General features: G+C 41.3%; 2 protein-coding genes and 1 long non-coding RNA gene across 5 annotated transcripts; 1 reads left to right on the forward strand and 2 right to left on the reverse strand.

Moving 5' to 3' along the window:
• glud1b (glutamate dehydrogenase 1b) lies at positions 1-15,999 on the forward strand. Its single transcript, XM_079334324.1, has 13 exons — positions 1-680; positions 4,773-4,853; positions 5,103-5,158; positions 5,919-5,982; positions 6,963-7,057; positions 8,114-8,293; positions 9,860-9,997; positions 10,587-10,724; positions 10,830-10,910; positions 11,974-12,097; positions 13,867-13,958; positions 14,343-14,405; positions 14,916-15,999. Exons 1-13 carry the CDS (start codon positions 284-286, stop codon positions 15,033-15,035), a joined length of 1,629 nt encoding a protein of 542 aa, XP_079190450.1. The 5' UTR covers positions 1-283; the 3' UTR covers positions 15,036-15,999.
• On the reverse strand, positions 12,213-13,778 carry LOC306817461. Its single transcript, XR_013778026.1, has 3 exons — positions 13,244-13,778; positions 12,964-13,040; positions 12,213-12,875 (listed from the first exon to the last, which is right to left on the reverse strand). It is a non-coding gene; the product is annotated as an uncharacterized lncRNA (long non-coding RNA).
• On the reverse strand, positions 15,914-27,584 carry sncgb (synuclein, gamma b (breast cancer-specific protein 1)). 3 transcript variants are annotated; one of them, XM_079334346.1, is made up of 5 exons: positions 26,892-27,552; positions 23,645-23,674; positions 22,161-22,291; positions 20,344-20,385; positions 15,914-20,012 (listed from the first exon to the last, which is right to left on the reverse strand). In XM_079334346.1, the coding sequence occupies exons 1-5, from the start codon at positions 27,010-27,012 to the stop codon at positions 20,004-20,006; spliced, it is 333 nt and encodes a 110-aa protein (XP_079190472.1). In that variant the 5' UTR covers positions 27,013-27,552; the 3' UTR covers positions 15,914-20,003. The 3 variants fall into 3 exon arrangements, with proteins under 3 accessions (XP_079190472.1, XP_079190474.1, XP_079190473.1); XM_079334348.1 differs by lacking the exon at positions 20,344-20,385 and having other exon boundaries at positions 26,892-27,558; XM_079334347.1 differs by lacking the exons at positions 15,914-20,012; positions 20,344-20,385 and adding an exon at positions 21,224-21,289 and having other exon boundaries at positions 26,892-27,584.
• Between the last annotated feature and the right edge of the window lie 157 nt (positions 27,585-27,741).

Below are 27,741 nucleotides of genomic sequence, written 5' to 3' on the forward strand. Positions count from 1 at the left end.
GAGCGCGCGCTGTCAGTTACTTCGAAGTAGCGAGGGAGCGAGCGCGAGCTTCCCTCGGTTGATCCTCCTCTTCCGCGTGAGTCCCCCTACCCTCCTTGGCTCGTGCTGCCTTTTAAAGCAAACTGACACCGCATGCTATTCCCCACTCGGCCAGAGGACGGGACACGGTGAGGAGTCGCTGTGTCGTTCATTCTACCCCCCCTTTTTTCCTGTCGTCACCCTCATCGTCCTTGTTGTTGTGTTTAGTTCGTCAGTTCGTTCTCGCTGTTAGCTAGTTTCAGTCATGTATCGGTATTTCGGGGAGCTGCTGAGCCGCTCGGCGGGTACTGCCCTGGCCTCAGGGTGCGTGGACTCGGCTCTCCCGGTGTCCTCGTCCCTGATGCGGGTCCGCCACTATGCCGACGCGGCGGACAAGCCGGACGACCCCAATTTCTTCAAGATGGTCGAGGGTTTCTTCGATCGCGGCGCCTCCATCGTCGAGGACAAGCTGGTGGAGGACCTGAAAACCAGGGAGAGCCCCGAGCAGAAGAGGAACCGTGTGCGGGGAATCCTGCGCATCATCAAGCCCTGCAATCACGTCCTGAGCGTGTCTTTCCCCATCAAGAGGGATAACGGAGAGTGGGAGGTGATCGAGGGCTACCGCGCCCAGCACAGCCAGCACAGGACACCCTGCAAAGGGGGTAAGACCAGAGCCCACTGCCCCCGAATGACAGCTAGCCTTAGCCAGCTACTTAGCTTTAGTTAGCAGTGACATCAGCTTGTTAAAGACACAAACACAAGGTAGTTGCTTTAAAGAGCTGCACACGTTACTGCACCGTTCATTTATTTACTCTTCTATCTGTGTATTATCATTCAGACTGACTGCATGAATGGGCTTTCATGTGTTCTGTTAGTTTCCTGTGTACGTCACAGCTGCTCAGATGAGCAGTGCACTTTACACAGTGACCTTCCTGCAGCTCACCTGTAGCTGCAATGCTTCTGTAGTTGATTAGCTTGCATGCTAAGCTTGCTGTACTTTGTGTGCAGTGTTATCTCTATCTTATCAATTTAAACATATTTGTGCCAGCCCATAATACACTTTCTGATTTACTCCACTCACTAGATTGATCTGGCTCTGGGTGCATCTCTGGTGTCATTGATTTTATTTTCTGGGTACATGTATGATTTGATGAACAGGGCAGCGTTATATCACTGAGAATTGCAGGCCTGATCCATCTCCACTTGAGCTACAAAAACACATGGTTTCACAAAGAGGAACTATGAGTCATGGACTTTTTTTTTTTTTGCATGATTCATACAATCTGGAAGGACACACACACGTGCACAACGGGGCTCTCACCCCGTGTGTGCAAAGGGCTTTCAACAAGCCATGCACAGAGTATAATATGACAGAGTGAAATATGCTCTTAAGCTCAAAGTTCAAGGTTCAAAGCGGAGCCATTATGGGCTGCTGCAGTGCACTGTGGGTAGATTGTGAAGAAAGGGGATTTGATGTATAGGAAGAAGACAGGAGGTGTGAGGGCTGGGGAGGGGGTGGTTTTATTTCCAGGCACTCCTATTTGTCAGCAGTGGGGGAGGGTGCCGGGTGGTGGAGAGGAGGCATTCTCAATAGAAAGAGAAGTGCCATTCAGTCAGAGTGCACGTCTGAACAGTCGAACATTGGCATGGTGTGAAACCTATCCACTACATCTGCTCGTTGTGAAAAACGTAGACTTATTCTGGGGAGGGATATGTCTGCTAAAGAGTCTCACATGTTACACATTTAAAGAGGTCAAAGCCATGTGCTATCTCTTGAACAGAGCAAAAATATCAATCACATATTTTCACTCCTAACATCTTTACAGTAATGGATCTCTGAGTCTACAGTCCATTAAGATCTCTCAGAGAAGCTTTATGGGTAAAATCAATATCAAACAGACAGAATCACCCGAGGAGAGAAGATCCTCATTTTAACCCTGAGCTTGGCACCAAAAGTCCTCTACAGATTTACTTATTTTTCTCTTATATTCTGCCAAATCCAAAGTACAGCTTCTCAGTTTTCACAAAAGTAGTCCTACAAGGTGAAAAAATAATTACCTTTTTGTTATGGGGCAATAAAGAAGTGGACACATTTTGTTTTGGCCAATAAAGGAAGTTTGTTAATTTGATGTCTAACTCCTGAATGAAAGGCTTTGTACAGGGCAGTGGTCGGAGCACTTATTATTTTTCAGTGGGTTTAATCATTGATCATTGGTGCACAGACCCTTCGGTTGTGTTCGGATCAAACTTCAAAGTGCAAAGGCTGGTTTTGTGTGTGCATGGGCCGCTCATACGCACGCTTTCCACCACCATGAAAAGGAACAGCTGCACCACAGTGCTCTCTGCTGACTCCAGATCCAGGGTCTGCTCCTCCCTTCAGTTAGTTAGTGTGTATGTGATAATAGATTAAAGAAATACAAACATATGCACAATCTGCCTGATAGAACATTTTCTGGACAACTTCACAGATCATTTAAAAAGATTTGTCCATCAGAAGTCAAGACACAGACATGTTCTTAAAGCAGTGGAATATTTAATGATGCATCTCTTGAAGTGGTACATTTGTTTTAAGAGAAGACAAGAAGAAACAACTGTTATCAAGAGATGTCAGGCTTTCATCTCAGCTAGAATTTGTTCTTCAAAAAAAAAAAAAAAAGTTCAAATTTGCTTACACCTAAAAAGCTCTGGAGCCGAACGTGTCTTTTCATTAGGCCTTTCAGTCTGTCTGTAGATGTTAAACAAGCCTTCAGCAGGAATGCTTAATGTTTTATCGTGGGCTCCGTTTGTTTCCAAAAAGATCAGCTTCCCCCTTCAGAGGAATGTGTTTACGATTATGATTTTGTCCGGTTGCCATGGAGAACTGTTGGTTGGGCGGATACATGGGTTGTTGGGGAGGGGGAGGGGATGGGTCGGCAGCTAAGCTTTTTTTCTCTCTCTTGTTTTTAATTTGATCAGTGAGCACACAACAGCGTCCGTTATCGGCGAGCGGTAAGTCAGCTGATCTCTGGATGAAAGGAAGTAAAGAGGGCTGAAAGAAGGGGGCTTTGTTTGGAGAGGTTTGGTCTTTTCCTGTGACTTCAATAACACAAATGGAAAGAGGGCACAGAGTCAAGTCATGGAGTGGCACTTAAAGATGACCTCATAGTGGGCGGGCTTTTACTTGCTCTCCCAGTCAAACAGACTCTGAGCTTTTGTCCAGCGTGTATAGAATCTGCCGTCTCCTCTTTGTGCTTTTTGCCCTTGGGTCTCTCTGTGGGAGCTAACTGTGGACGGGCTATATTTGGAACTGCTGGACAGTCTCACAAACACACTGTGCCACAGATGTAAGGTGGAGTAGTGTGTCTTGGGCAGCCGGACTTTGTCATCTCATGTAACGCAGCACACAGTCTTCCTCACATGTGTAGACTGTAGGAGATCTCCCACTGGACTGAAGGACTTCAGCTCGGCAGCAGTGGAGAGGGAAAAGGAGGGCCAGGATTGGTTTATCCCGTCTCCACCCATCCTTTCGTACTTCTGTTACTGCCAGACGCCGTCAGTGTTCTCTGACCGGTAGAAAAAAAGATCGTGATTTTTTTGGGCCAAGCTGTCGATATAGTGGAGACAGTTTCTGAGGAGTACAATGACACTTAACACCACAGCCAAATACAAGCCACATGAGCTCATAACCTGGCATACATGTTTTATTTTGTTATATATTTTGTTATATCTTAGTGTTTATTTTTGGGCCATCAGAACATGGTTTGAATCATAAACAACATTGTAAAATCTTTGTTTAATTACAGAGATGTACACTAATAAAAAGTCTTTAGAATATAGTTCTTTGCTGATCAGGCAACAAGCTACCCCCCTGTTCCCCCCCTGGCCACACTGCAGGAACAGAAGAGTGTGAATGTGCTGGAAATAACAGCAAGAAGACCTCTTATAACGTAATGTGAAGGATTCGTGAACTTATGATTAACTTCAGTTCACGTTAGGTCTCATTCAAGTGAGGACGATGGATGAAGTAGTAACACGCTGAGTCAGACTGGCAGGGAAAGCTGTCGCCTTTTGTTGCAGAGGAGGACAGTGGAGAGGTAAGGAAACCAGGATCAGGGAGTAGGAAATGTCATGTGGAAAAGCGCCAAGTTGGTCTCGAACCCGGGCCACCTGCTCCGAGGCCTTTAGCTCCCGTAGATGTGGCGCATGATAGCAGTGTTCGGCTACTTGGGGGCCCTGTCTATTTTTGTTTCACCCCTGCTCTGAACCCTTTAGCTCATAGTTGCTAACTAGCTAGCAGACTAACTAGCAAGTAGCTATTGAAAAACTGATAAAAACATGGTTGGCAAGGTTCCATATTGACTCGTGTGCTGTACACACTTTACACAGCTCTTTCCTTTAATGTTGCACTCAAGCCGAGGTTAATCTGGAATCTTTCTGCTGGCTTCTGCAGCCATGTTTCCTCAGCTCCCATTTCCAATAACGTGCCTGGCAGACCTCGTCACATACATGCATTACCCACAAAAATAACCGCGTTGAAGAGAAAGACTGAGACTGTAACTAAAGCGAGATCCAACAGACAGACAGATACGGTTCACTTCCAGACTGGAGAGTCAGACTTGTTTTTGTTCCTGCAACTTTATCGATCAGTGAAAACTCAGTTTATTGAAATTCTTGCCATTGCGTAAAACTTTATTAATATTAATTAATTAATTAATGTCGAACACTTGAACATGGTTGCTGTATTTTAATCTGCTCTGTGTTTGTGTTTCCCTCAGGTATCCGTTACAGTACAGATGTGTCCGTCGATGAGGTCAAAGCTCTGGCCTCTCTGATGACTTACAAGTGCGCTGTCGTTGGTAAGTGTTGTATCCTAAGCTTCCACAAAGCCTCCTGCTGTGTTTTCAGTGATTTGTACGCATGTTTAATGTTTAAAAGCTTCCATTGGACTTTCTTTTACAACATTATACGTGATGCTTTTGTTTTAAAGAATCGCTGCCTCAGAATAGTTTTCTATCCAGCGTGTGTGTTGGTGTGTGTGATAATGTCTTATCGTATCATGCGTGCAAATCTTCTCGTGGTTTGTAAGTTTTATTATTCTCCTCCAGATGTGCCATTCGGAGGAGCCAAAGCTGGAGTCAAGATCAACACCAAGAATTACTCTGTAAGCTTTCTAAAGTCAATCCTCTTCCCCCACACGCTCATGGAGAGTCTCAGACGTGTTCAAGTCTTCTCTGATATGACGGCCTTTCCTGTGTCTCTCACTTTCTCTTTTTAACGTCTTAACAAGGATTGTTAGGATGTCAAAGGCAGAGCTGCTGGATCTTAACATCTAGTTTTCTTTCTTGGTCTTATTAGTTTTGATCTTTTCCTGCTTTTTATTGCTATATGTTCTCGTCAGGTCCAGAGATTGAGCTTTTTTTATTTAAAATTGTTCCTGAATTTGTGCTTAAGTGTCCTCAAAGTGCTCTTAACTACAATGTGTTATTAAAAATGAATAAAAGCAAAAACTATAAAAGAGGGAGCCTGAACTCAACTGTTGCAGGAGAGAATCAAAGACCTCTCTTAAAGGAAACTGTGTGGTCAGAGACGGTCTGACTTATACGAGCCTCCTGTAGCTGAGTTTTGGCACATGCATCTGATTATGTAGAGGAAGTTTAGTGATGAATACTGTGAAATAAACAGATATAAAGGTCACTGGCTGTTGCCTCCAGGCTCTTCACTCGAAAATAAACCCCAGAACAAAAATCTCAGTTTGTTCAAACACTAGAAGCATATTTCAGTTTATTAAACTAAAACTGTGTCTTCCCTGTTGGAGTTTCATTTATTTTTCAGTCAATAACTTCCCTTGTCTGAATATGTTATTCTGCTGTAACTAAGCAACAGATCATTTCCTGTAACTCTACTCTGTGTGTCTGTGGCAGGATAACGAGCTGGAGAAGATTACAAGGAGATTCACTATCGAGCTGGCGAAGAAGGGTTTCATTGGTGAGTGCTTTGAAATGTGTGAATTTAAACCAATCACAGAAGTCATTTTCAAAAGTTGCCCCTCGTCATTCGACTCAACGGCTGTGGTCGGTGGGGCGGTGAACGTTTCCACTCAGACAGGGTAAACATTTCCTGTCATGGAGCTGCTGTTTGTTCAGGTTGGGTTCGCTCTGGGTGCGCCCGTGTCGAAGGAGGAGGAAGACGATTAATCATGGTGAAAAAGAAATCAAGGATAGAGATTATAAACTGGAACCTGATTTTTAAAGGAGCAGAACACAGACACGATACGCAATCTTTGTTTTTCAGTAAAAGTTCCAACTTTAACTCCCAAAAAAACATTCGGGTTCAACTCGAACACAGCTACTACAGACTTTCAGTAGACTGCAGTAGTTATGTCATTTGTTGGGGGTTATGCAAGACCCTTCACATTTGATTGATGCACACTGGAGGCAAAGCTGCACACATCACTGCCCTGCTCTGCAACATGCTTAAAAGCCCTTTGAGGCACGAGTGTGACAAAAGCACAAAAGCCCTCTCGTCACCTTCAAATGGTCCAGAATGCAGCTGCTTTTATTAATAGAGACTCTGGACTCCTTTCATTCACCTCCCTTTCATTTTCATATTGATTGAAATATTGAACTGCTCACTTCCAAGGTTTTACATTCGCAAAGTGCCTGGTTATATTGTCAATCTACTAACCCTTTATTAGCCCTGGGACCATCTAAGATCATCCAATCAGGTTGTGCAATTTAGACAGTGTGCAGGAGTTTGCTTGCACACTGATTTAGTAATTGAAATGACCTCAAAGCTTTTTTTGTTGCTTTGGTGTTGATATTGTTTGATTTTTACAGGTTACATTTCTGGTATTTTTAAAGCCATTTATTGGCTGAAAACTGCTCAGAAAAAAAATCAGCGTTAACCATCCTACATGTCTCCCACTTCTTCCCCTCTCCCTTCCGTTCCTCTGATCTCCTCTCCAGGACCCGGCATCGATGTCCCGGCCCCCGACATGAGCACAGGAGAGAGAGAAATGTCCTGGATTGCCGACACATACGCCAACACCATCGCACACACTGTGAGTTTTCACCAGTCTGTATGGATGTTTATTTAAAAACAGCATGAGTCATATGTAAACCATGAACGGTGGTTTCTGGCTGCTCCCTTCGCGGAAGACCACTGAAAGGTTCCTCCCTTTTAGAAGCAGCTTCACACACTGACGCCTCTGTGTGTGTGTTAATCATTCTCTGATCAAAAGCTGTCAAAAATTTGACTAGGGATGGAGAAATGTACCCGTTTGTGTGTCCAACCCTTTGAAAACAGACCGCTCCTGGTCGGTGGGGTCGGTGGGTGTATTTTAACGTGGTCGTGTTTGAAAAGACTGCAGATTACATTATTTATCATCTGAACACTTAGACTGAGAACAAGGTAAAAACATGCAGGCGGCAGGTGTGGTCTTAATCTGGCTGCTGAATTATTGTGCAGGTCATAGGTCAATGATGAGAGGTGTTTCATTAAACAACATCTTTTCATTGTCCTAAAAAAAATATATATATATATATATATATATATTTTTTTTTTGACAGCCTTCTGATTCTCTTTGTGTAGCTGAATAAAACAAGAAATGTTTTTTTTTTCAAAGAAAGGGTCCCAGCTTCACTGAAACCTGTTGACTGACTGTTACTTTAAATGTTGTCATCCCACTCCCAACTTAACCTACAGTAGAGCTGAGCAATCTGCTCCACATAGCTCTGGCACGGCTCTGGAGTTGCTGACACATTCCTGCTCTGGGTATCGAAGGGTAGAGGATTATGGGTAGTGACTACTGCGATGCAGTCAGCTGTCACTGCGCCTGAGACTGTCGCACTATGAGACAGTACTGTGTGCTTGTGAAGCTGTAAACACCACAGCTGCAGAAATTCACTGTTCAAAGTGTAAATGAATAAAAACAGATGTTTATTCCAACAACAACCTCCTCTTATTGTCAACACATTTTTATTCCTAGCTTTATGCATCTGCTGCAGGGAGAATAAAAAGCCCAGCCCTTTGGCAATTATCTTTTTCTGGCCCTTACAAAAAGGTCATTGCTTTGCCTGGGACAGTGGTCTGATCTCCTTTTTTTGTGTGTGTGCAGGACATCAATGCCCACGCCTGTGTGACAGGAAAGCCCATCAGCCAGGGAGGAATCCACGGACGTATCTCAGCCACCGGTCGTGGAGTTTTCCACGGAATCGAGAACTTCATCAACGAGGCGTCCTACATGAGCATGCTGGGCCTGACACCAGGCTTCCAGGACAAGACCTTTATCATCCAGGTAACAAGACACACACACACACACACACACACACACACACACACACACACACACACACACACACACACACACACACACACACACACACACACACACACATCATAGTAGGAACATTATACTGGAGAGACCCTGATACTTGCTCACAGATCCTCGCAGGATTTAAGTTTTTATTTGAGATCATGATGAGAGCTTTTAGAGCTCAATCAGAGCCGAGCCATCTGTTTGAGTCTAACCCTGATCTCTTCATGTCAAGCCGTCAGCAGAGAACTGACAGAGTCCTGTCTTTGGTCATGAGAAATAGAAACTGTACACTTCCTCTGCTCCCTCTCAAGCTGGCCCACATTGGAGGATAACTGGCTTTGGTTCGAATTTCCCCCCCCATGATACAATCTCAGATTCAAATATGATTATAAAAAATCATGTGAAGATGAAATCGAGCTTGCCCTTTTTGTTTCTAAAGTCTTAGACAAATAATTTCTAAAAAAAGAAAAGAGTACAGAAGAGAGAAACATCTGAGACTCAAATCACGCCGAGCCTTTCTTTATTTCAGGAGACGTGTGATTGAAACTGTAATCAGAGAAGCAGGAGGGCAAAAGGTCTGAGAGCCGTTTATTCTCCTCAGCACATGGCTGCTCTTCACGTGTCACAACAACACACACACACCTACACACGCACAAACACGCACACACCAACACACACACACACTCTGCAGATCCACACATTGTAGTCCCCCAGGTGTTGGCCTCAGTTGCTTTCCAGGAATACCGTCTATAATTACCACTTTGTAACGACAACAATGTTATGTTGTATGTTTAGATGTAATTATATCTAAGACAAAAGTCAACTTGCTCTTTTTTTAGTACACTGTCACAAATATGGCGTCTTGTTGTAGATTTTCAAAAAGGTCATTTCTTTCTTTTCTTGCAGTAAAAAGGGATGATGTTTGTTGAGATTTTTTTTACACATGAGGGAGGGATGAGAAAAGCGTCAATGGGGAGGTGAAGACGTGGTCACAGCAGCTGAATCATGACGTAGATGCTCAAAAAGCTTATCTCTTAGTCGTGTGTGTGATTGAGGATTATACAGTGGGGAGATGAGATTTTCTTAGAGATTTATTAGGAGGAGAGAACAGACAGTATGACATCGAGATCAAATCAGAAAGTGCCTGATGGACCATTCATACCGAGGATACTGTCCCGTAATCTCTCTTTTTATTAGATTATAGTCGAGGACGTTGTAAAGCACTGATTGGACTGTTTTGCGTCACTTATGAATTTTGTTTTTTTGCATTCTTATTTGAATTTTAGCAACAGAAAGGTTTGACCAAACAGAATCAATGTTTTCTATTCTTGTTTTTTTTCTCTGCGACATTTTACACCTTAATGAAACTTACAGCATCTGTCTGATGTTTCATCTGAAGCCTATGTTATAACCTAAATCAGCCACATGGGGGCACCAGAGTACGTAGTTGCATGAGGAACGATGTCAAACGCATGAAGCTGATGATATGATGAAATGAATGAAGGTACACCTGATTGAGTCTCACCCTGCTCTGACTTTCCACAGGGCTTTGGTAACGTGGGTCTTCACTCCATGAGGTATCTGCACAGGTTCGGGGCCAAGTGTGTGGGCATCGGTGAGATCGATGGATCCATCTACAACCCAGAGGGCATCGACCCCAAACAGCTGGAGGACTACAAACTGGTAGGAGCACTGTCGCCTCTCCATCACTTCTCTGTCCTTTATTTGATCCTTTAAAGCTACTTTTTATTCTCCTCTGCTTTCGCTCCCAAAATACACAAGTACGACTTTTTTTTTTTTTTTTTTTTTCATCTCATGGAACAATATCGCTCTGAGAGGGTTGTTACCAGAATTGTAAACTTTGATATATCTAAAAAAGTGTACCGGTAGTTTTAAAACGTTTTAGGTACTGTAAAATGTTTTTTATTTTTATTTTTATTTTTTTTTTAACCACCAACTTGTACTGGTACATAAAACTGCAAAGATCACAAAGTAAAACATTTGGTATTTTTATAATAATAAGTAGAATTTTCTTAGATTTTATTACTTCATATTGCTGCACTTTAAATAACCATTTAATGTCTTTAATTCACTGCTTCATTTTTCGATAACAGTACCCTCTCATTACTTCATCTATAGTCGGCTTGGCCAATGATGCTCTCTGAATCTTACTCCCTTTTTTTTTTTTAATAGCTTTTGTTTCTTTGCGATCCGATGCAGTTCAATGGAACGACTCATTTTGTGTGTGTGTGTGTGTGTGTGCTTTCTGCAGAACCACGGCACCATTGTGGGCTTCCCTGGAGCCAAACCTTACGACGGAAACATTTTGGAAGCAGACTGCCACATCCTGATCCCTGCAGCTGGAGAGAAGCAGCTCACCCGTGCTAACGCCCCCAGGATCAAGGCCAAGGTAAAAACGTGTGATGTACCCATGATGCTTTGCTTTAAGTGCTTGTTTAAATGCACACTAGTTGGGAGAGGGTGCTCACTCTCTCCTGTATTTCGTCTCTCCCAGATCATCGCTGAGGGGGCCAACGGTCCCACCACTCCAGATGCTGACAAGGTGTTCCTGGAGAACAACGTCATGGTTATTCCTGTAAGCAAACACACAATGTGCAGACACAGAGACGCAGTATAGACGACAAAATGTAGCAGGATTTGGAAAGAAACACTGGAATCACTTTACACACAGAGCTGATGAAAGCTTTTCAAATGCTAACTCCAAAGTCGTGTTTACTATTTTTTCCCTCAGCGTAGTTTATGAGAAAAACGTGTCTTTGGATGTGAAACATAGTCATGTGAACATATAATACAAGTATATAATAATACAACAGGCTTCTGAATGTAGACAAAAAACAAACATACACGGATTTGATGAAATCAAGTCTAAAGAACACTTTTGATTTACGTTTTCTTAATAAACCTCTTACTGAAGATGGACACAACATTATGATTACCAGAGATAGACAAGGACGGTGCTGAAAAATAAAGGCAACAAAGACGTGCAGTACTTCAAGTGTCCACTTGAAGCAGGCTGCAAAAGCAAATTAATAGCCATAAGCGCCCATATTAATGTCAACTTTTTTTTTTTTTTTTATTGCAAATAAAACTGTACTAGGATGTTTTTTTTAACCCCCTCTGTTTTGATGATATTGAGTTTAGTTTGCATCCTTTGGCGTGTGGCTGTGTTGACTGACAGGGAGGTGTGTTGTAGCTGTAAGCCTTAAAGGTTACAGCTCCAACTCTTTGCCTCTTTTTAGATTTTTCCAAAGTTAATTTGAGGTCAGCATTTCCAACATGGCCACCACCAGCGTTGGCCTTCATAGTGTTTCTTCAGAAACCAAACGTCACTGAGACGACGCCCATCAGGCAGCTGTCATTTCAAGATTAACTTTCATCGAACATTGAACTCTAGCTAAAGATGTTTTTGTTTTTGAAATTCAAGTGCTCTTATTTTAGGAATATTTCATGTCGACAATTTTTTTCTCTTTTAGACCATGACTTCTAAAAAAAAAAACATTTCACAAATGTATTCATTTATTTGTTTATTCCACACAATAATAATCTTCCAAACATTCAGCATGACAAAGACATTTGAAGCTGTTCTATCTTAAACACACACACGTTCAAACAGGGAGATGATGTGTTTCTGTCTGCAGGACATGTACCTGAACGCTGGTGGTGTGACTGTTTCTTATTTCGAGTGGCTGAAGAATCTCAACCACGTCAGCTATGGGAGACTGACCTTCAAGTATGAGAGAGACTCAAACTACCACCTGCTCAGTGAGTACAAGACCGCTCCCCCCCCCCCCCCCCCCCCCCCCCCCCCCCACACACACACACACACACACACACACACACACCACTGCTGCAGACTCACCGGAGTCCGGAGACAATCTGGACATTCAATACGGATATATTTCCTTTTTAATGCTTATCTCTTCACACATACTCGATAAGATATGACCAGGACCAGGTTAAGAAAAAAAAGCAACAAAAAACAAATCAGAAAGCAAACTCAACTAACCCAGCTAAAAAAAAGAATTCTGTAATAGTCTGGTATTTAGACATAATGCTGTTCATTTATCGCCCCCAAATAGTTCCCTGCTCTTTATTCCTTTGCGTCAGGTGCATTGGTTTTTTTGTCCTCGCCCTCAGCACCTCCACCTTTATTTAAATCCAGATGTTCTAGTGTCTCTAAGACTGCCTGTTCTACTTTTACTAGCACATTCACTTTCATGACTTCAAAACCTCCCTCAAAGTCTTCCATTAGTCTGCCAGACACAAAAACTATTCCCGTCCTATACACAATTATGGTGCCATGTTTGTGCGTGACTTTGGTATATAGCTCTGTAGTTTCCTCTTGACCAGGGTATTTTTTCCGAATTTCTCGCAGCCATTCTTGTTCATTTGGAGTCTTGAAGATCAGGTTTGTTCTTGTATTATCCTTCTTTTGATCGTAGTACAGCTTTTCAGGATTTTGATTCAGTACCCTCTTCTTGAATGTATTTTTTTGAGTTTTGCTGTAGTCCTCAGGGTATTCAAAAGGAACAGCTGGCATCTGCGTCAAAACAACACAATCATTATTGTAAATAAAGACGCAGCTGATAAACTCATTGTAAAGTCAGACTTGCTGTTATATATTGTACCTTGTTCATTTCTTGCTGTTTTGATGCTCGTGGTTATTCTGCTTGGTGGCGGATACTGTGGTTCTTGCAGCAGCTTTCTGAACAACAACAACAAAATGGATGGAAATTGGATGTGAAACTTTATCGAACGTGGGCATAAAAACCTCCACTTTTAGTTTTACCCTTTATCTCGTGTTTGTTAATTACTCTTCATGTGCCAGATTAATTCAACTTTTAACACAAACTATTAGAAGTTAATCTTCAAAATAATTTTAAAGACAGTGAAGAGAAGTTTTCTTACCGAGTCTGTGTAGGGTCAGGCAGCGTCTGTGAAGGAAAATTCTTTCTGGGAACAACAAGTTCTGTGCCTGTTTTATACTCTTTGGCTGGTTTCAATTCAGCCAATATGTTGACCATATATAGTTGTATTATGCAACAGAAACACGATTTTGACTTGAAGAGGAGGAGCAGCATAGATTTTCAGGAGAAAGGAAACTGAAACTGTTGCGACATGAATAATCCAGGGTTTTGCTTTTTTTTTTTTTTTTGAGCTGACAGTGTTTGCCTTTATTAATTGTTTAATGCTCCAGAGTCACACAACACACTCTGATTTCACTGGGTTGGCCTTCAATAAAACAACGATAAAACTCTGTGGTGATCTATAAAAAATAAAGTATTTGATTATGACTCTTAAGTTCAATTTGCTTCTCGAAGAACTTTAAAAGCACTGTCACTCCTTCTCCGGGGTGAAATAAATTAAACAGTCTTTCACGTTAAAAACCAGAAAACATTAATCTCACTTTCGTAGATCATCAAAGCACTACATTACATTTGAGTTTGGTCGTCACTCGCCTTTTGGTGTCGAGAAAGAAGGTCTCTAGTGTCTCTTCAACTTTTTTTTTTTTTTTTTTTTTTTTTTTCTAGTGTCTGTGCAGGAAAGTTTAGAGAGGAAGTTTGGCAAGCAGGGTGGACCCATCCCCGTCGTCCCTACTGCTGATTTCCAGGCCAGAGTTGCTGTGAGTAACCTCTGCACACACACACACACACACACACACACACACACACACACACACACACACACACACACACACACACACACACAAAACTCAAATGTGGAAATAAACGTTCTGTTCTACTTAGTAATTGGTCCACACTGGTTTGGGATAGCTCGACTAAGATAACGTAGCGTGTAAAGGTTGAAGCCTTCATGTCTGTACATGGAGGTAAGCTGGAGCTCTCAACAGTGTTCATTTTATATATTTTTTTACAAAAGCACGGTAAAATCTGGCTATTGAGCTCATGTTTGTAACTGTTTCTAATGGGTCATTTTCCTCTGGTGAAATGATCAAACTTCTGAGCAACATAGATTGACTCTGATATCCATTCATCGTCTGTTTCAGGGTGCCTCTGAGAAGGATATTGTTCACTCTGGGTTGGCCTACACCATGGAGAGATCTGCTCGGGTAAGTGATCACAGGAGACATAATAAAGTTTGTTTCAGTCAACGGGAAACACGTCCTGAAGCAATTTGTTTTTGGTGCCTTCAAAAACTTTGATGTAATCTGCAGAAGTCAGTGGAAATGATCTCAGATAAATTAGTGTCGGCATATGTTTTATTTGTTTTCTGTTGGATATTGTATTGGGTGGTTGTTTTAGAAAAGGGGTCATTAGATAGCATCATTAACATTTCTTTCAGCACGATATAGACTGTGGGCCACGTCAGAGTAAAAAATTGCAATACCATTGCATGTTCAAATTAGTAAAAAAAAAAAAAAAAAAAGATGCACAATTTGCACAAAAAGGTCTGTTTACATTCCAGCTCACCATATCAGTGAGTTATTTTTTTAGTTTCCCCCTTTAAAATCGGTATGAAAAGAAAAATTCAACGCCTGGCTTGACTTGTTTGACCATGTGATTGGTTGGATTTATTGTTAGCCAACATGTATAAGTGTGTTTTCTTTTTCTTTTTCCAGCAAATTATGCGCACTGCGTCCAAGTACAACCTGGGTCTGGACCTCCGGACGGCTGCTTACGTCAACGCCATCGAGAAAGTCTTCAAAGTGTACAACGAGGCCGGGCTTACCTTCACATAAATGGCCAATCTTTTCCTCTCCCTCACCTCCACCCTCCTGCCTTTGATCCCTCCTGACCCCCCTCCCACCTTTTAAACAGCCTTCAGAACATATCACTGTTTACCGCTGCTCTTTGGCTCTTTTACACACGCAAGCACACACACACAGACACACACACATCGAAACATCGGCTTGCCTCATACTTATCCTGTGATCTCTGCGCTGCCATGCGTATCTCTGTTTAAATGTTGCCCTTATGTTTATGTTGCCTGGTTATATATTGAGATAAAAGCAGAAAGAAACAGTAACATCTTGCCGAAACAAAAGACCCTGTTCAACCTTCATAAAAAACGTTCATGATATTGTTGTGTGGCAGCCATGTTCAAAGCGCCATTATTGTGATCGCTGAATACACGTGTGACCCTTATTTTGCAGTTATTCAGTAAACAGCACTACAGATGCCTTATTTGAGCAAGAGGTCTGCTCTTAAATAGAAATAGCCTCTTGAGTCTAACTTTAATTTAAAGGGATTTAGATTTAGCTTCATGTGAATAAAAAAGAGTAGTCATTTTATGCCCCCTGAGTTTCAACTTGAGCTTTAGGAGGTAAAGGGTAGTTAGAGTAAGTTACCAAGGTTTAAGATCCCCCCACAAGGATCATCTTCAGTCAGAGTTTGTGGATTAACCTGCAGAGATTATCCCCGTCACCTCTTTTCTTCCCCACTTTCCTGTCGCTTTGCCTTGAATATTAAAAGCAGCTTCTCCTCGACTCCTCCGCTGGCCAAGAAATGGGAGCAGGGAGGGGGGCTTGGTGTCACTGTGACCGCCCGTCCCCATGTTTGCAACTGTACTCAGTTTTAATCGTCCAGTTCCTCAACATTCAAAGTGTTTTTGGAGGAATTTTTTATTTTTATCTTATTCTTTTTATTTTATTTCTTCTTCTTTTTTTTTGAAAACCAATAAAATACTCAGAAAAAGAGGCAAAAGTGTGTCCCTTCATCCTCATTACATGATAGGTCATTCTGAAAATACTGGAAACTGAAGTGGAAAAACAATGAAAGGTTTGATAGAAGGGTGCTTTCCTTAGAGAGAAGATCCTCTAACATCTCTGCTGTCTTTCTCCGACCACACAGTGTTCAGTGTTGTGGCATTTATATTTAGTGTAGTCTGCTGTTGGAATTTACTTTGTCACTTAACAGATTTCACTTGTATAAGACAGTCAGGAAGTACCGCTGATAAATTTGCAAAGATATGTAACATCCAGAGTGAATTTTCATCTGGACAAAGACCACCTTAAAATAAGAGTTGAATGGTATTTTGATATAAGCATTTTTTAGTTGGCAAATTAAGTATGAATTAGAATCACAGTTTGCTACTTATTGTGCCTTCTGATCTCAGTTAAATTGAGAGGTCCCTGTATTAAAAATCTAGCTAAGGGTGCCAGTGGCTTAGCGCTTAGTGTGCACTGCACTCCCCATGTGCAGCACATGAGACTATAATCCTATTTAAAAAAAAAAAAACAACTAGCTGTAATAAAAATTTCTGATATTTTTTAATGTATCACAGAAATAAAAGACACAAACAGTCGTAAGTCACCCCATGTTATAAATGTGAAGAAAGGAAGATACCACATACATGATTTATACACACAATGTGTGCTTTACGGGATAGATACCGAAAGGACTCGTATGACAGTTGACACACAAAGCTGGAGTCTCATTGTCATCACCAGGCAGTTGAGCAGAAATGCTACATGGTCAGATAAACGTGTTCAACAAGAACTTGTGTAAAAATGAAACTGAAAACACAATGTTTCCAAATGTAGTTGCTTTAAAGTTGCAGCATAGACTCTCTATTGTCTTCTCCAGGTGCAGCACCTCAAGGACACTTTCTTTATCAGAAACTAACACACAAACATCACCTCATCTCCGCTAAACTTTCTGCTGACACAGCACACAAACATTTTAGAGGAGGCAACTTACTACTGTATATAATCCTGTGATTTCTTACATTTGGGGTCTACTCTCTGGTTTTGGTAGCTGACGTGCGAGTCAGCGAGGTAGACCCTCAGCTGAGACAAGGCCCTCGGTATCTGCATTGTATTTCCTTGCTTCATTAAACTTTCTGGTTTGTTCGATTTGAACCCGAGTCTCTTCTCTCCCTTCTCTAAGAAAACCAACACGCACAAGGTGACTCAAAAAAAACCCTGAACAGTGACTAGCTGGAGCCTCATTGTCATCACCAGGCAGTTGAGCAGGAATGCTACATGGTCAGATAAACATGTTCAACAAGAACTTGTGTAAAAATGAAACAAAAATGTATTTGCATGTATTTCCAAATGTGTTTGCAAATATTTGGTTTGAGCTGTGTTAGCTATTTTCTTTTTCTAATATGCAAGGCTAGGCTAACCTTGACCCATCTCTATCTGCACGCAGATTTGAAATGGCATTTGAGTATTTTATGTCTTACTCTTGGTAAGACTGTCCCTAAAACAACTACATAGTTTGTTTGCTTCTTTTGCTTCAGTCTGAGCTGTGTTCTTTTTCTGAATGTTGCTTCTTTCAGTCTTTATGCTAGATAATAGGCCTTGCTACGCGTGACACATCTCTATCTGCACACAGCACACAATGATTTGAAATGGCTTTTCAATATTTTATGTCTTGCAACACCAAAAGATGAAAAGTTCTGGAGTTATTTTAAAAAGTCATCAGGTGTTAAACCTCACTTGAACACTTTAGCAGGTTAATCTGACACAGATTCACATCTTGTTCAAAAATCTTGACACAGTTGCTGGATTTCAACAAAAATCTTTTATTTCACTGGTACTGTTTATAAAATCAGCAAATCTGCTTTGATGCCAACTTAAACATGGTGTGCGATTTGTCTTTGTGTGGGATTTGTGATTTAGTGTAGAAGTGTGCTGTGTGTGTGTGTAAATTGAAATGTGGTGTCATGTAAAGTCTGTTTGTGTGTGTGTGTGAGTGAGTGAATGTCAGATTGCTTGATAAGGCAACATGCAGTCATCAGTTTCCATTGGCCTCAAAGTAAAAACACACAAACCTGATCCAGACACAAACACACACACAAACAAACACACACACATACACACACTTTGCTGGCTTAACAGGTTCTATGTTACCACACACATATATATAACACACACATAAAGTGCTTACAGACACACACACTGATGCCGGGCAGACAAGCAGTGAGAGATGCGACAGGAGAAGGAAGTCCTCTGATTGGCTGACACAGTTGATAGATGGGAGCTTCAGAACGGCGAGGCTTCAAACTAAGTAAAGTAAATTAAACTACCCTTAAAAATACAACTACATATCCCAGAATTCAAGCTGGACACATAACTACACATAAAGCTGATGTATGCTGAAACCTAAACCTTCATTCTGCTCTCTTAGCAGACTGAACTGAGGTTTTTTAATCACAGAAATCTGAACAACCTGCTTGTTTCTTTCAATGGCATGCACACAAAGACTAAAAAGCAACTACACACTAACAAGAGGTATCTGTATCAGCTGCAAGCTTCTCATCCTTGATTACAGCTTTTGAAACCTAGTTTTTCCTTTGAGTTTCATGCAATGCCAGCTTTGAATTAAAAACAATGTATTTCATCTTAAAAGCAAATATATGCTGTATGAAAATGTTTTAACTCTTCATTGACTCTTGACATACTAGTATTCAAATACATAATATTGACTGTTTCTCATTTGTATTCATTTGTATGTAATGCATAATTTTGATTTTGAAATCTAGTTTTATTATTTGATTACATTACAAGTATTTCTTTTTGTTGCTCAAAATAGCCAAAGACAATTTTTTGCTCTCTATGTTAGGTGAGGGCCGCGAACCAATCAGAATTGTGTAAACAATATCTTATTTGCAGGGGGATACTCCTGTCAATCAATATCTAACCAAAGCAATATTTCTTGACTGTTTAACCCAATAATGTAAAGCTCATTTGTTCCATTTACTCACTCTAAAAACATTGACTGTTACAGAGGCATTCTTTAAAAATGACAAGACTGCATAACACCACATGGAACAACGGCTCTTGTCTTGTCGTGCATCACTAAACGCAAACCATATTGTTGCTCAAACAGCTGAGAAAGATGAGCACAGTGTATTGCTTCCTGGTTAATGTTATAACCCTGTTTCTAATAAATGCCAACGCCAAACACACACTAATTATACAAAGCTACACAAAACAGCCACTACTCTATTATTACAACACGAGACGAGTCATTCCACACACATGTGCATGCAGGCTATTGTAGCTTTCTAACTACTGCACACACAAAACAGAATGAGATCTGTCTTTAACACCTCTGGAGATTTAGTTTATACGTCATCAGCTACACATGCAAACACACACACACACACACACGCACATACGCTCACACATATATTTAAGCTATCATGGAGAAAAGGCATAAAAAGAGAAGCTTGCACACACCCTCACACACCCTGCCTCAGTCACACAGTGAGTCATTGTTGTGGTTGCCCAGTGTGTGTGTCTGTGCTGGCTTCATGTACTGTATGTGTGCGTTTAATGTATGTGTGGAATGAAGGTGTATCAGTTTTGTGTGTGTGTGTTTGTGCGTGCACTGTGTGTTTGTGTGGGAGGATTCCCTAAAGGTTGTTAGGGGGGGGGGGGGGGGGGGTCGGTAACAACACAAGGACGACACTAACACACGGGTGAGGCAAGGGTGAGACAGGCAGTGAAAGAAAACAGAGCTACAGGCTGCAGAAAGGGGAGCGGATAGGTGATGGGAGGGAGCATCACGAAGGGTGAGGCAGAGTAGGTGTCGGTAGGAAGGCGGGGCTCAGGTGCGGCATCTGGAAGAGTCTGTTTGAGTTGATTTTGGTTCTGTAAAGTCACAAAAAAATATGTCGAACATCTGGAGTCTGGTACAGCGAGGCGAGGGGAGCGAGGGGCCGTCGGAGAGAACGGTAGGGGAGGTCCTGAAGACGACTAATAGCCCTGGGTAGAATGGGAAAAGAAACATGGTTATGCCATTAAGAGTCAAAAGAGTTAAAATCATTTCCAAGTGATAAAAAAAAGTATGTATATATATGTATATGTATATATATATATATATATATATATATATATATATATATATATATACACACACACACACACACACACATATAAATATATATATACATATATATATATATATACACATACATATTGTACAATATGTATACAAATTGTTTCATTTAACAAGAAGTTTCACAGATGAATATGGTTTGACTGAGTGGCTACAGTTCTCATTTAACCTCAGCAGCACTCAAATTTGTTTCCTTACCTCTCCTCCCTCCCCACCCTGCTCCATCCCTCCATATTCTCCCTGCAGGGGGACAAAATAAGAGAGAGAATCAGACATTGAAGAGAGGTGGAGTTTTCGGAGAGGATGAAAGGATGGGGTAATAGCAGGGCAGAGGGCCTCAAGCGCCAATGGCCATCTAGCGTCCGTTTCCCTCAGTCTCCGACATAATAAAGCAGTTAAGCCTACAAAGAACATGCTGTTTGGATGACTCGACTCTTATTATCATGCTTAAACTATTCCCTGCAGGATCAGTTAGAAGTTTATAGGTTTACAGCTTGTAAGAGGGAAATGGTAAAATTTTTTAACTGCCTGTCTGAAGGTGATTCAGGCGGAGCAATGCATGAATCTAGACTACATCGGCGCATGCCATTAATATACTCTAATTGCTTATCTGACGTGCTGGAGATGTGGTTAAGAGCTCTAAATCTACAGAGGGGCTGCATGGTTAGAAATGTAGAGTTTTAGTATCACTATTGCTTAAAGTAAACGCCGGAGAGGTTAGAGGAAAAGGTTGGCTATATTCAGATCAGGATACTTAAAAATTGCTAACAAAGACGCAGCTTTATGTTAGCAATTTTCTTTATTTAATGAAAACAGCTTCCATTTTTTCCTCCTTCCCTTGATGCTTACTAAATTGATTAACATAATGAGCTAATTTACACATTGTCACCAGTACCTTATTTACACCTGTACTGTATATCATGTAATCCAATATTCCTGTAATAAACCTCACCATAACCATGACTCTCCTGCAGGACTATTGCAGGTTCATTGGATCAGATTGTACAGGTTTGGTTTAATTTACTGGCAACGTTGTGCAGGCAGCATGCAGGTAATGCCCTTTTTTCTCTTTAACCCCAGAACACTCCATGGCCTATGAGCCAACAATGCTCTGTCCAATAAGCACCTCATATACAGGCTCCTCCTATCAGGGAAACACAGATCAGACACAAACAACAGTATGTAAGACCACCAGCAGCACATAACCACAAACAAGATGAAGCATACAAAAGCACAGTCAAAGTAAAGAATAAACAGAAGACACAGACAATCTGTTACAGAGAGATGAAGGGTAGACACAAATGTCTAAATGACAGTTCATCTAACATCAACAGATGTTAATCAGCGGAGTTCATTCAAAGAGGACAATAAACCAGACAATACAGCAAACTTAATTTAAGACCGAGTTTAAATCGTGGACTGTATAATCTACAAGCAGGATTGAAATTAATAACGTATTATCTAATTACATATATTTTAAATAAGTCACAAATGCTGATGTGTATCAAGACTCAGAACAGTTCAGCCAAAAAGGACATCACGTTAAACTCTAGGAAATCAAAATCCTCATAATGTTAAGTTTTCCCCATAGATCAAATTATCAGTTAATTAAAAAATGGAGATTCAATCATAATGATCGACTGTCAATTGTTGCTACTCTATTTCATTTAGAGACCAGTCAATTAGTTTACAAATTATTGCATGAAATGGTTCCAAATAAACAAGAATTGGACAATAAGAAAATATGGTGGATTCATTAAAATGTAACACAAACAGTTGGTGTGGCAAATATGGGGAAAGAGCTCGATCTAGTGGTTGAACTTGCAAAAAACAACAACAAAAGTTTCAACAGTTTATAACTAAAATTAAAATATCAGGCTCTACTAAAATAACTTTCTGATTCTGCCAACTTTTGTGTTTAAGGGACCTTTTCCATAAAAAAAATACGCTATCATGGTTGTCCTCTAGTATGGTTAAACTGAGGGCCCTTAACCTGTGTTGCCATGGCGACTGACCTGGTTGACCATTCCGGTCGACGCGGCGACATTCTCGAGCCCCTCTCCGGATGCTTGTGAAACTTCGTTGGCCGCGCCCACACCTGCGTCTCCGACGATGTTGGCCTGGTCTACACCGGTCCTGTTGGCGACTGGTATGTGCAGTGAGGTACGGTTAGTGTCACTTTAACACACTCAAATTGTTTAAGCACTCACTCAAAAACACAAATATGTCGGCCTAATTGAAACGGCCAGTCATGTGTGTGACGTCAGGTCCTCCATGCAATACGGATTTTACAAGGAATGTTCCGGAAACGGCCCATTAGTAGAAGCACAACCAGTTCAACCGGTTCAAACACTGTCGAAAGGTTATTTTATGTACTTGTTTTATAGTTACAACAGACTGCTAACCTTGCAAGTATTCCTTGCAAATATTCCTCTATATGTAGAAAACATGGCTGAATGCTAAAGGTGGTTGTTGTTGATGTAGCAAGGTGGCGAGCCTAGTTGATAATGAACTTTAGGCTTAAGTTAGCATTTATTATTATTTTTTGTTTAAATCATGTTAGCTCGGATATGAATTCTCACATTGTACAGTATTTCTTATTGTATTGTGTAACTCTACTAATATAATACTCATTTAAATTATTACTAACCATCGAAATCTTGCTTAAACTTTCAATTTCGCCAAATTTACTAACAGATTTTTTGCGGTTTGTCTGTTTTTTATTTAAAGAGAAGCAATATAACAATTTTATTGAATAAGCTTCATTTAATTACTTACAACCTGGGACACAACAGTTATACTTCATAACAACATTTGATCTTCCCACACTAAACATGACCTTTAAAAAGGAAAATAGCCTCTGTCTGATTTTGATCATTTAATCTTTTCTTGTCACCAAACTAGTTTCCGTAACCAGTTATTCGATGATCAACACATGCAAACATTTTCCTTATAAAAGAAAAAGTATGTTAATTAATAAATCTCACGTTTTTTCACTTGGAAGTATGTTTTCTTGAGTAGTGCCGTGCCTCTTAATTTTTACACTTTGCTATACTGTGCTTGCTCCCTAGGGGCCTTTTTAAAAACACCTACTTTTACCAGTTCGTAATGAGAACCCATAGACTGTAAATAATAATAGACAGAGCCGGGTGGCGCCACACATTGGTTAAACAAGGGGGCTTTAGAAGCCTGTTGGTGGCAGTCTCCATGCTAGAAATGCTGTCTCATCTTAACACAGTCAACCAACTGACAGGGCGGCAAGAGCTGGAGCTGAGGTTGGTCTTAAGGCCCCGTAGAAACAGCTACAACGTGCTGTACATGCACATTTTTCCTGCTAAAGTAAGTGTCCATAGTCAGAAAGAAAACACGCGAGATGACCTTCTTCCTTAAAATACAGACTACTGGTGGGAAATAGTTACAAAAAAGATTTTTCCTGTGCAAAGTGTTGCCACAGATGTGTACATGAGTGAAGCATGGGCAAGCCAAAAGCTTTTCTTACCTGTGTTTACTCCCTCCTTTGTCTTATTGCCTGAAAATTAAACGGAGATCACAATCAAATTCAATAATGAAAAATAGAATAATTATTTGATTTATTCTACGTTCAGTGTTTTAGGTTGAAAAGATAAAGTTGTTGCTGTAATGCTCCATTTAAAAAAACTAATTCCCACAGAATCAGTTCAAGTGATAACATATTTATCCTTAGTTTTGATAACATTTCTTAGCAGCTGTTGACCCCATCACATCACACAAATGCCTTCTGAGCTTGTCGAGTCACCTATTCATTCAAAGACTGACGTGTTTCCCCACTTTTTTGTCTCATTGGCTTGCTCCATGTATGCTGACATTTGTCTTTCACCCTTCAGAATTAATTGTTTTTAAGATCTCGTTAAACCTCGGCTGTGTTGATATTTCGTGGTCTATGAACACACTTTCAGTTAGGAACATGCTATGAACAGCAGCACCTTGCTACTTCCCCCTTTGCTCAGAAAAACTGTGCTCATTTCATTATGATCCCAAACAGATTAAATTGTGGTTATATAATCTGGCAGATTGAGGGGATAGAAATAGAGAAATATCTGCCCTAAAACGATGAATTGGAATATTGGTGGGAATGTTCAAACAAAAGGAGGAATGAAAGAAAAAAAACCTGCAGAATCACACGAGTTCTTGCACATTAACTGTTCTCTTTTTGCTCATTGACACAGATGCTGCCCTCGTGCATCCAACCATCCCCGCTCTGTCTCCTGTTCTCCTCCATCTTTCTGCACGCTCCCTGTGCTACATGAGCCACGTGCCTGAGCACTGAGCAGTACTGCAGTACAGCCCAACACACACACACACACACACACACACACACACACACACACACACACACACACACACACACACACACACACACACACACACACACACAAAATGCAATGACACAGCTTCTCTCTCTCTGTCAGTAGAGGGAGCCCCCTGGGTGTCACTGACAATATCTGTACAGGATCCGATGCTGCTCTGCCTGTGTCAACTGTACCTATGAAAGTTAATTTTTCTGATTGATCCCTCCTTTTGCTTTTAGATGTAAATTTTGTGCATATGCAATTCCAGGTGTTGCACACAATAATGCCAGTCTTTTAGAAAAACAAAACAGAATTTAAATAAATAAATAAATAAATCCTGTCCATAAACGACCCAGATCCAATTACTGAAGATTATGTGGATCACAGTTTTTTCTCTGGGGTTATTTTTTGTGTTTGCAGCTCCATAACACATTTAAATAATGTACAAAAACATTCTTGTGTGTAGACAGACACACTATCTACATAGACACATATCAATGAAAGCTGTGTAGGAGAGGTAAATGGCAATGATCTTTGTGATACTCAAACAATGATAATAAGCAAAAAAATCCTTTTTAGGAAAAAAATAATATTAATGCAAGTAATCAGAAGCTACAACCTTTTAGATCAACTGTTTTCTGGGGAGTTTTCAGGCTCAAAGTTAATTCATAAAAATGTGTAGTTACATGCTCCAATCAACCATTTTTAAGACCCAGAAAAATCCCCCACTATAAAACCCCATTGTTGGAAATATGTACAACTAAATTCTGTTAATTAAGCTTTTAAGGAATCTAAAGCTGTGTTTTTTGGAACTATTTTGTTGCTGCTTGTGTCCAGTGACCGTGTTGTTTGTTATTTTTTAATCCCAAATATCACATCACGCTGTCTTTCCACTCTTGACCTGTTGGTGTGAGTGGGCCTTCAGACCACCATAAACCCACATTTACATCCTGACGTCTGCACACTGCTACAGGCAGATACAGTGTGTTATCAGAGCTATCGACCCTCCTCACTTCAGTGATCACACCCCTCTCTCCTTCTCACTCTCTACCTCTCTCCTTCTCACTCTCTACCTCCTCCTATGCTGTACTCATTCATTTTTCCTTTCTCTCTTTCTTCTTCTCGCAGTGTATCAGTCTACTTTTACCCCCCTCCTCTCTCGTCTTTACCTGAGTCTAAACCTTCCACCTCCATCACAACCCTCTCTCCCTCTCTTTCTGTCCCTCCATCTGTTCATCCACAAGAACAGAAGCTCAAAGCCTTTTCCGACATAACCTCCCCCTCTTGTCTCTTCTTTTTCTGTCCCCCCCCCTCCCCCCCATGCATCCATCCATCCATCCTTCCTCCTTTCTGGGATTGGTGGTGGGGGTTGTATTTTCAGAGCTGGAGGGGAGGAAGATGGTTAGTCATCAGAGCAGCACCACTGACAGGCAAAATCCTGCAAATGCACATCCACGTACTTGCTTGAACACTACGACAGGGTGAGAGTGAATAGGAGGGGGTTTGATGGTAGCACATTGCTGCAATGCTCAAATGATCCTTGCTCCGTCTTCTTCATCTTCCTCCAATTTTAGCTCCCCAGTCTCCTGATATTACCCCTTTTGATTTTTGAAATACTAATTATCTGCTACAATATACAGATTTTTAAGCTGGACTGCTGGAGGCAACGACATGACTTCCACTTCGCTAACTCCTCACCCACCCTCCTTCTTTCAACCCCCCTCCCCTTCCCTTTCTAGCGGCCCTAAAAGCCTGCTACTCGGGGTAACCTTGAGATGTGACGCATTAGCTGCTCCAGCTAACATAAGAGTACACAAAAAGAACAGCATGTCCAAAAAGCCTCTAATGCATTTTTAAAATGTACAAATTCATATTTATAGTTGTCTTGATGCATTATTTTTAAACATGTGTGAGAAGAAATGAACGGTGGTCCTGTTAATATAGGTCAACCTATTAATTTTTAAAAGGCAGATTTACTGAGGTTGAGAACAATTTGGCTACATCGAGTCGATCACAAGATGTCACTCTGCAAAATGCTACACTGAAAAAATAGGACAGGTGCTAAAATCATTGGGCTGCGCCATCACAAGATCCTGCAGAAGTCCTGTCTCCTCCTCTTCCCTTCTCCTTTTTTGTTACCCATGACAGATAAAATGTAACTTCTCCATCTTCTGTCTACTCCTTCACTCTTTCAGACCCCCCACCCTCTGCCCTGCACCAGTCCTGCAGCAATATCCTTCCTCCCCCTCCTCCTCCTCCTCTGTTTCTGTCACTTTTAAAAGGGTCCCAGATGTGGACACCCATGGGACCCCACCTCAAAAACAGATGTTGCAAAAAAAAAAAAAAAAACCCAGCTCCATCCAAACTAACCTTATTTTCTGCTACTCAGTGCAGCTCCATCAATATTGTGATACGTACCTACATACATCACCCCTTCCTTGGTCTTGGCTGCTGCCTCCTCCATGCCAGCTTTGGTCTTCTCTGCAGCGGCCACCACCCCCTCCTTGGCCATGGAGAACCCCTTCATCAGTACATCCATTTTGGTTGACGAATCTGCTCCCCTGCTCCAAACGGGCCTGGCTGACTAGCTTTGCTGGTGCTTACAGTGAGCGTGCGGAAGAGATGATGTGAGATGACTGTGCGTGTCCGTGTGAGTATGCGTGTGTGAGAGTGTGTGAGACGGTGGCTCCTCCTCCCTTTGGTGCTACAACAGAGGACTGAGAGGACCGCACAGCAGGGCTACAGCACGCAGACTGAGAGCAAGAGGGGGGGAGGAAACAGCCGGTGTGCACGAGATGGAGAGAAGGGGAGGAGGAGGAGGAGGAGTGACGACCGGATGCTGCAGCATTTTCAAGTTATGCTGCAATCTCGCGCCTTGACCACGCCTCCATCCCTCATCCATCTTTCTCCAGATGATTCTCACTCGTGCTCGGCTCAGCCTCTGGCTCACTACCTGCATATTTTGATTGACAGGCTGCTTTGGACACACCTTTCTGGATGCTGAGCTTGTGCAAAATGTTACATAACCAGCAGAGAATCAGAGCTGGAGCAAAGAGGATTTTCTTTCTGACATCATATGCCTTGTGAGGTTTTTCCCACATAAGCTCTAATCACACTACACAGTTAGCCCCGAAGATAAGATTCATTCATGTTGAACAGCTTGTCCATTAATATTTTCTATATCATTTTTTAAAATGTTGCTTTACTGAAAAAAACTGGATTCAGAGAGAAAAGACCCTGCAGCTATATTTTTATTGTTGCGAGAGAA

Source organism: Symphodus melops, assembly GCF_947650265.1.
Source record: "Symphodus melops genome assembly, chromosome: 21".
NCBI classification, from domain to species: Eukaryota; Metazoa; Chordata; class Actinopteri; order Labriformes; family Labridae; genus Symphodus; species Symphodus melops.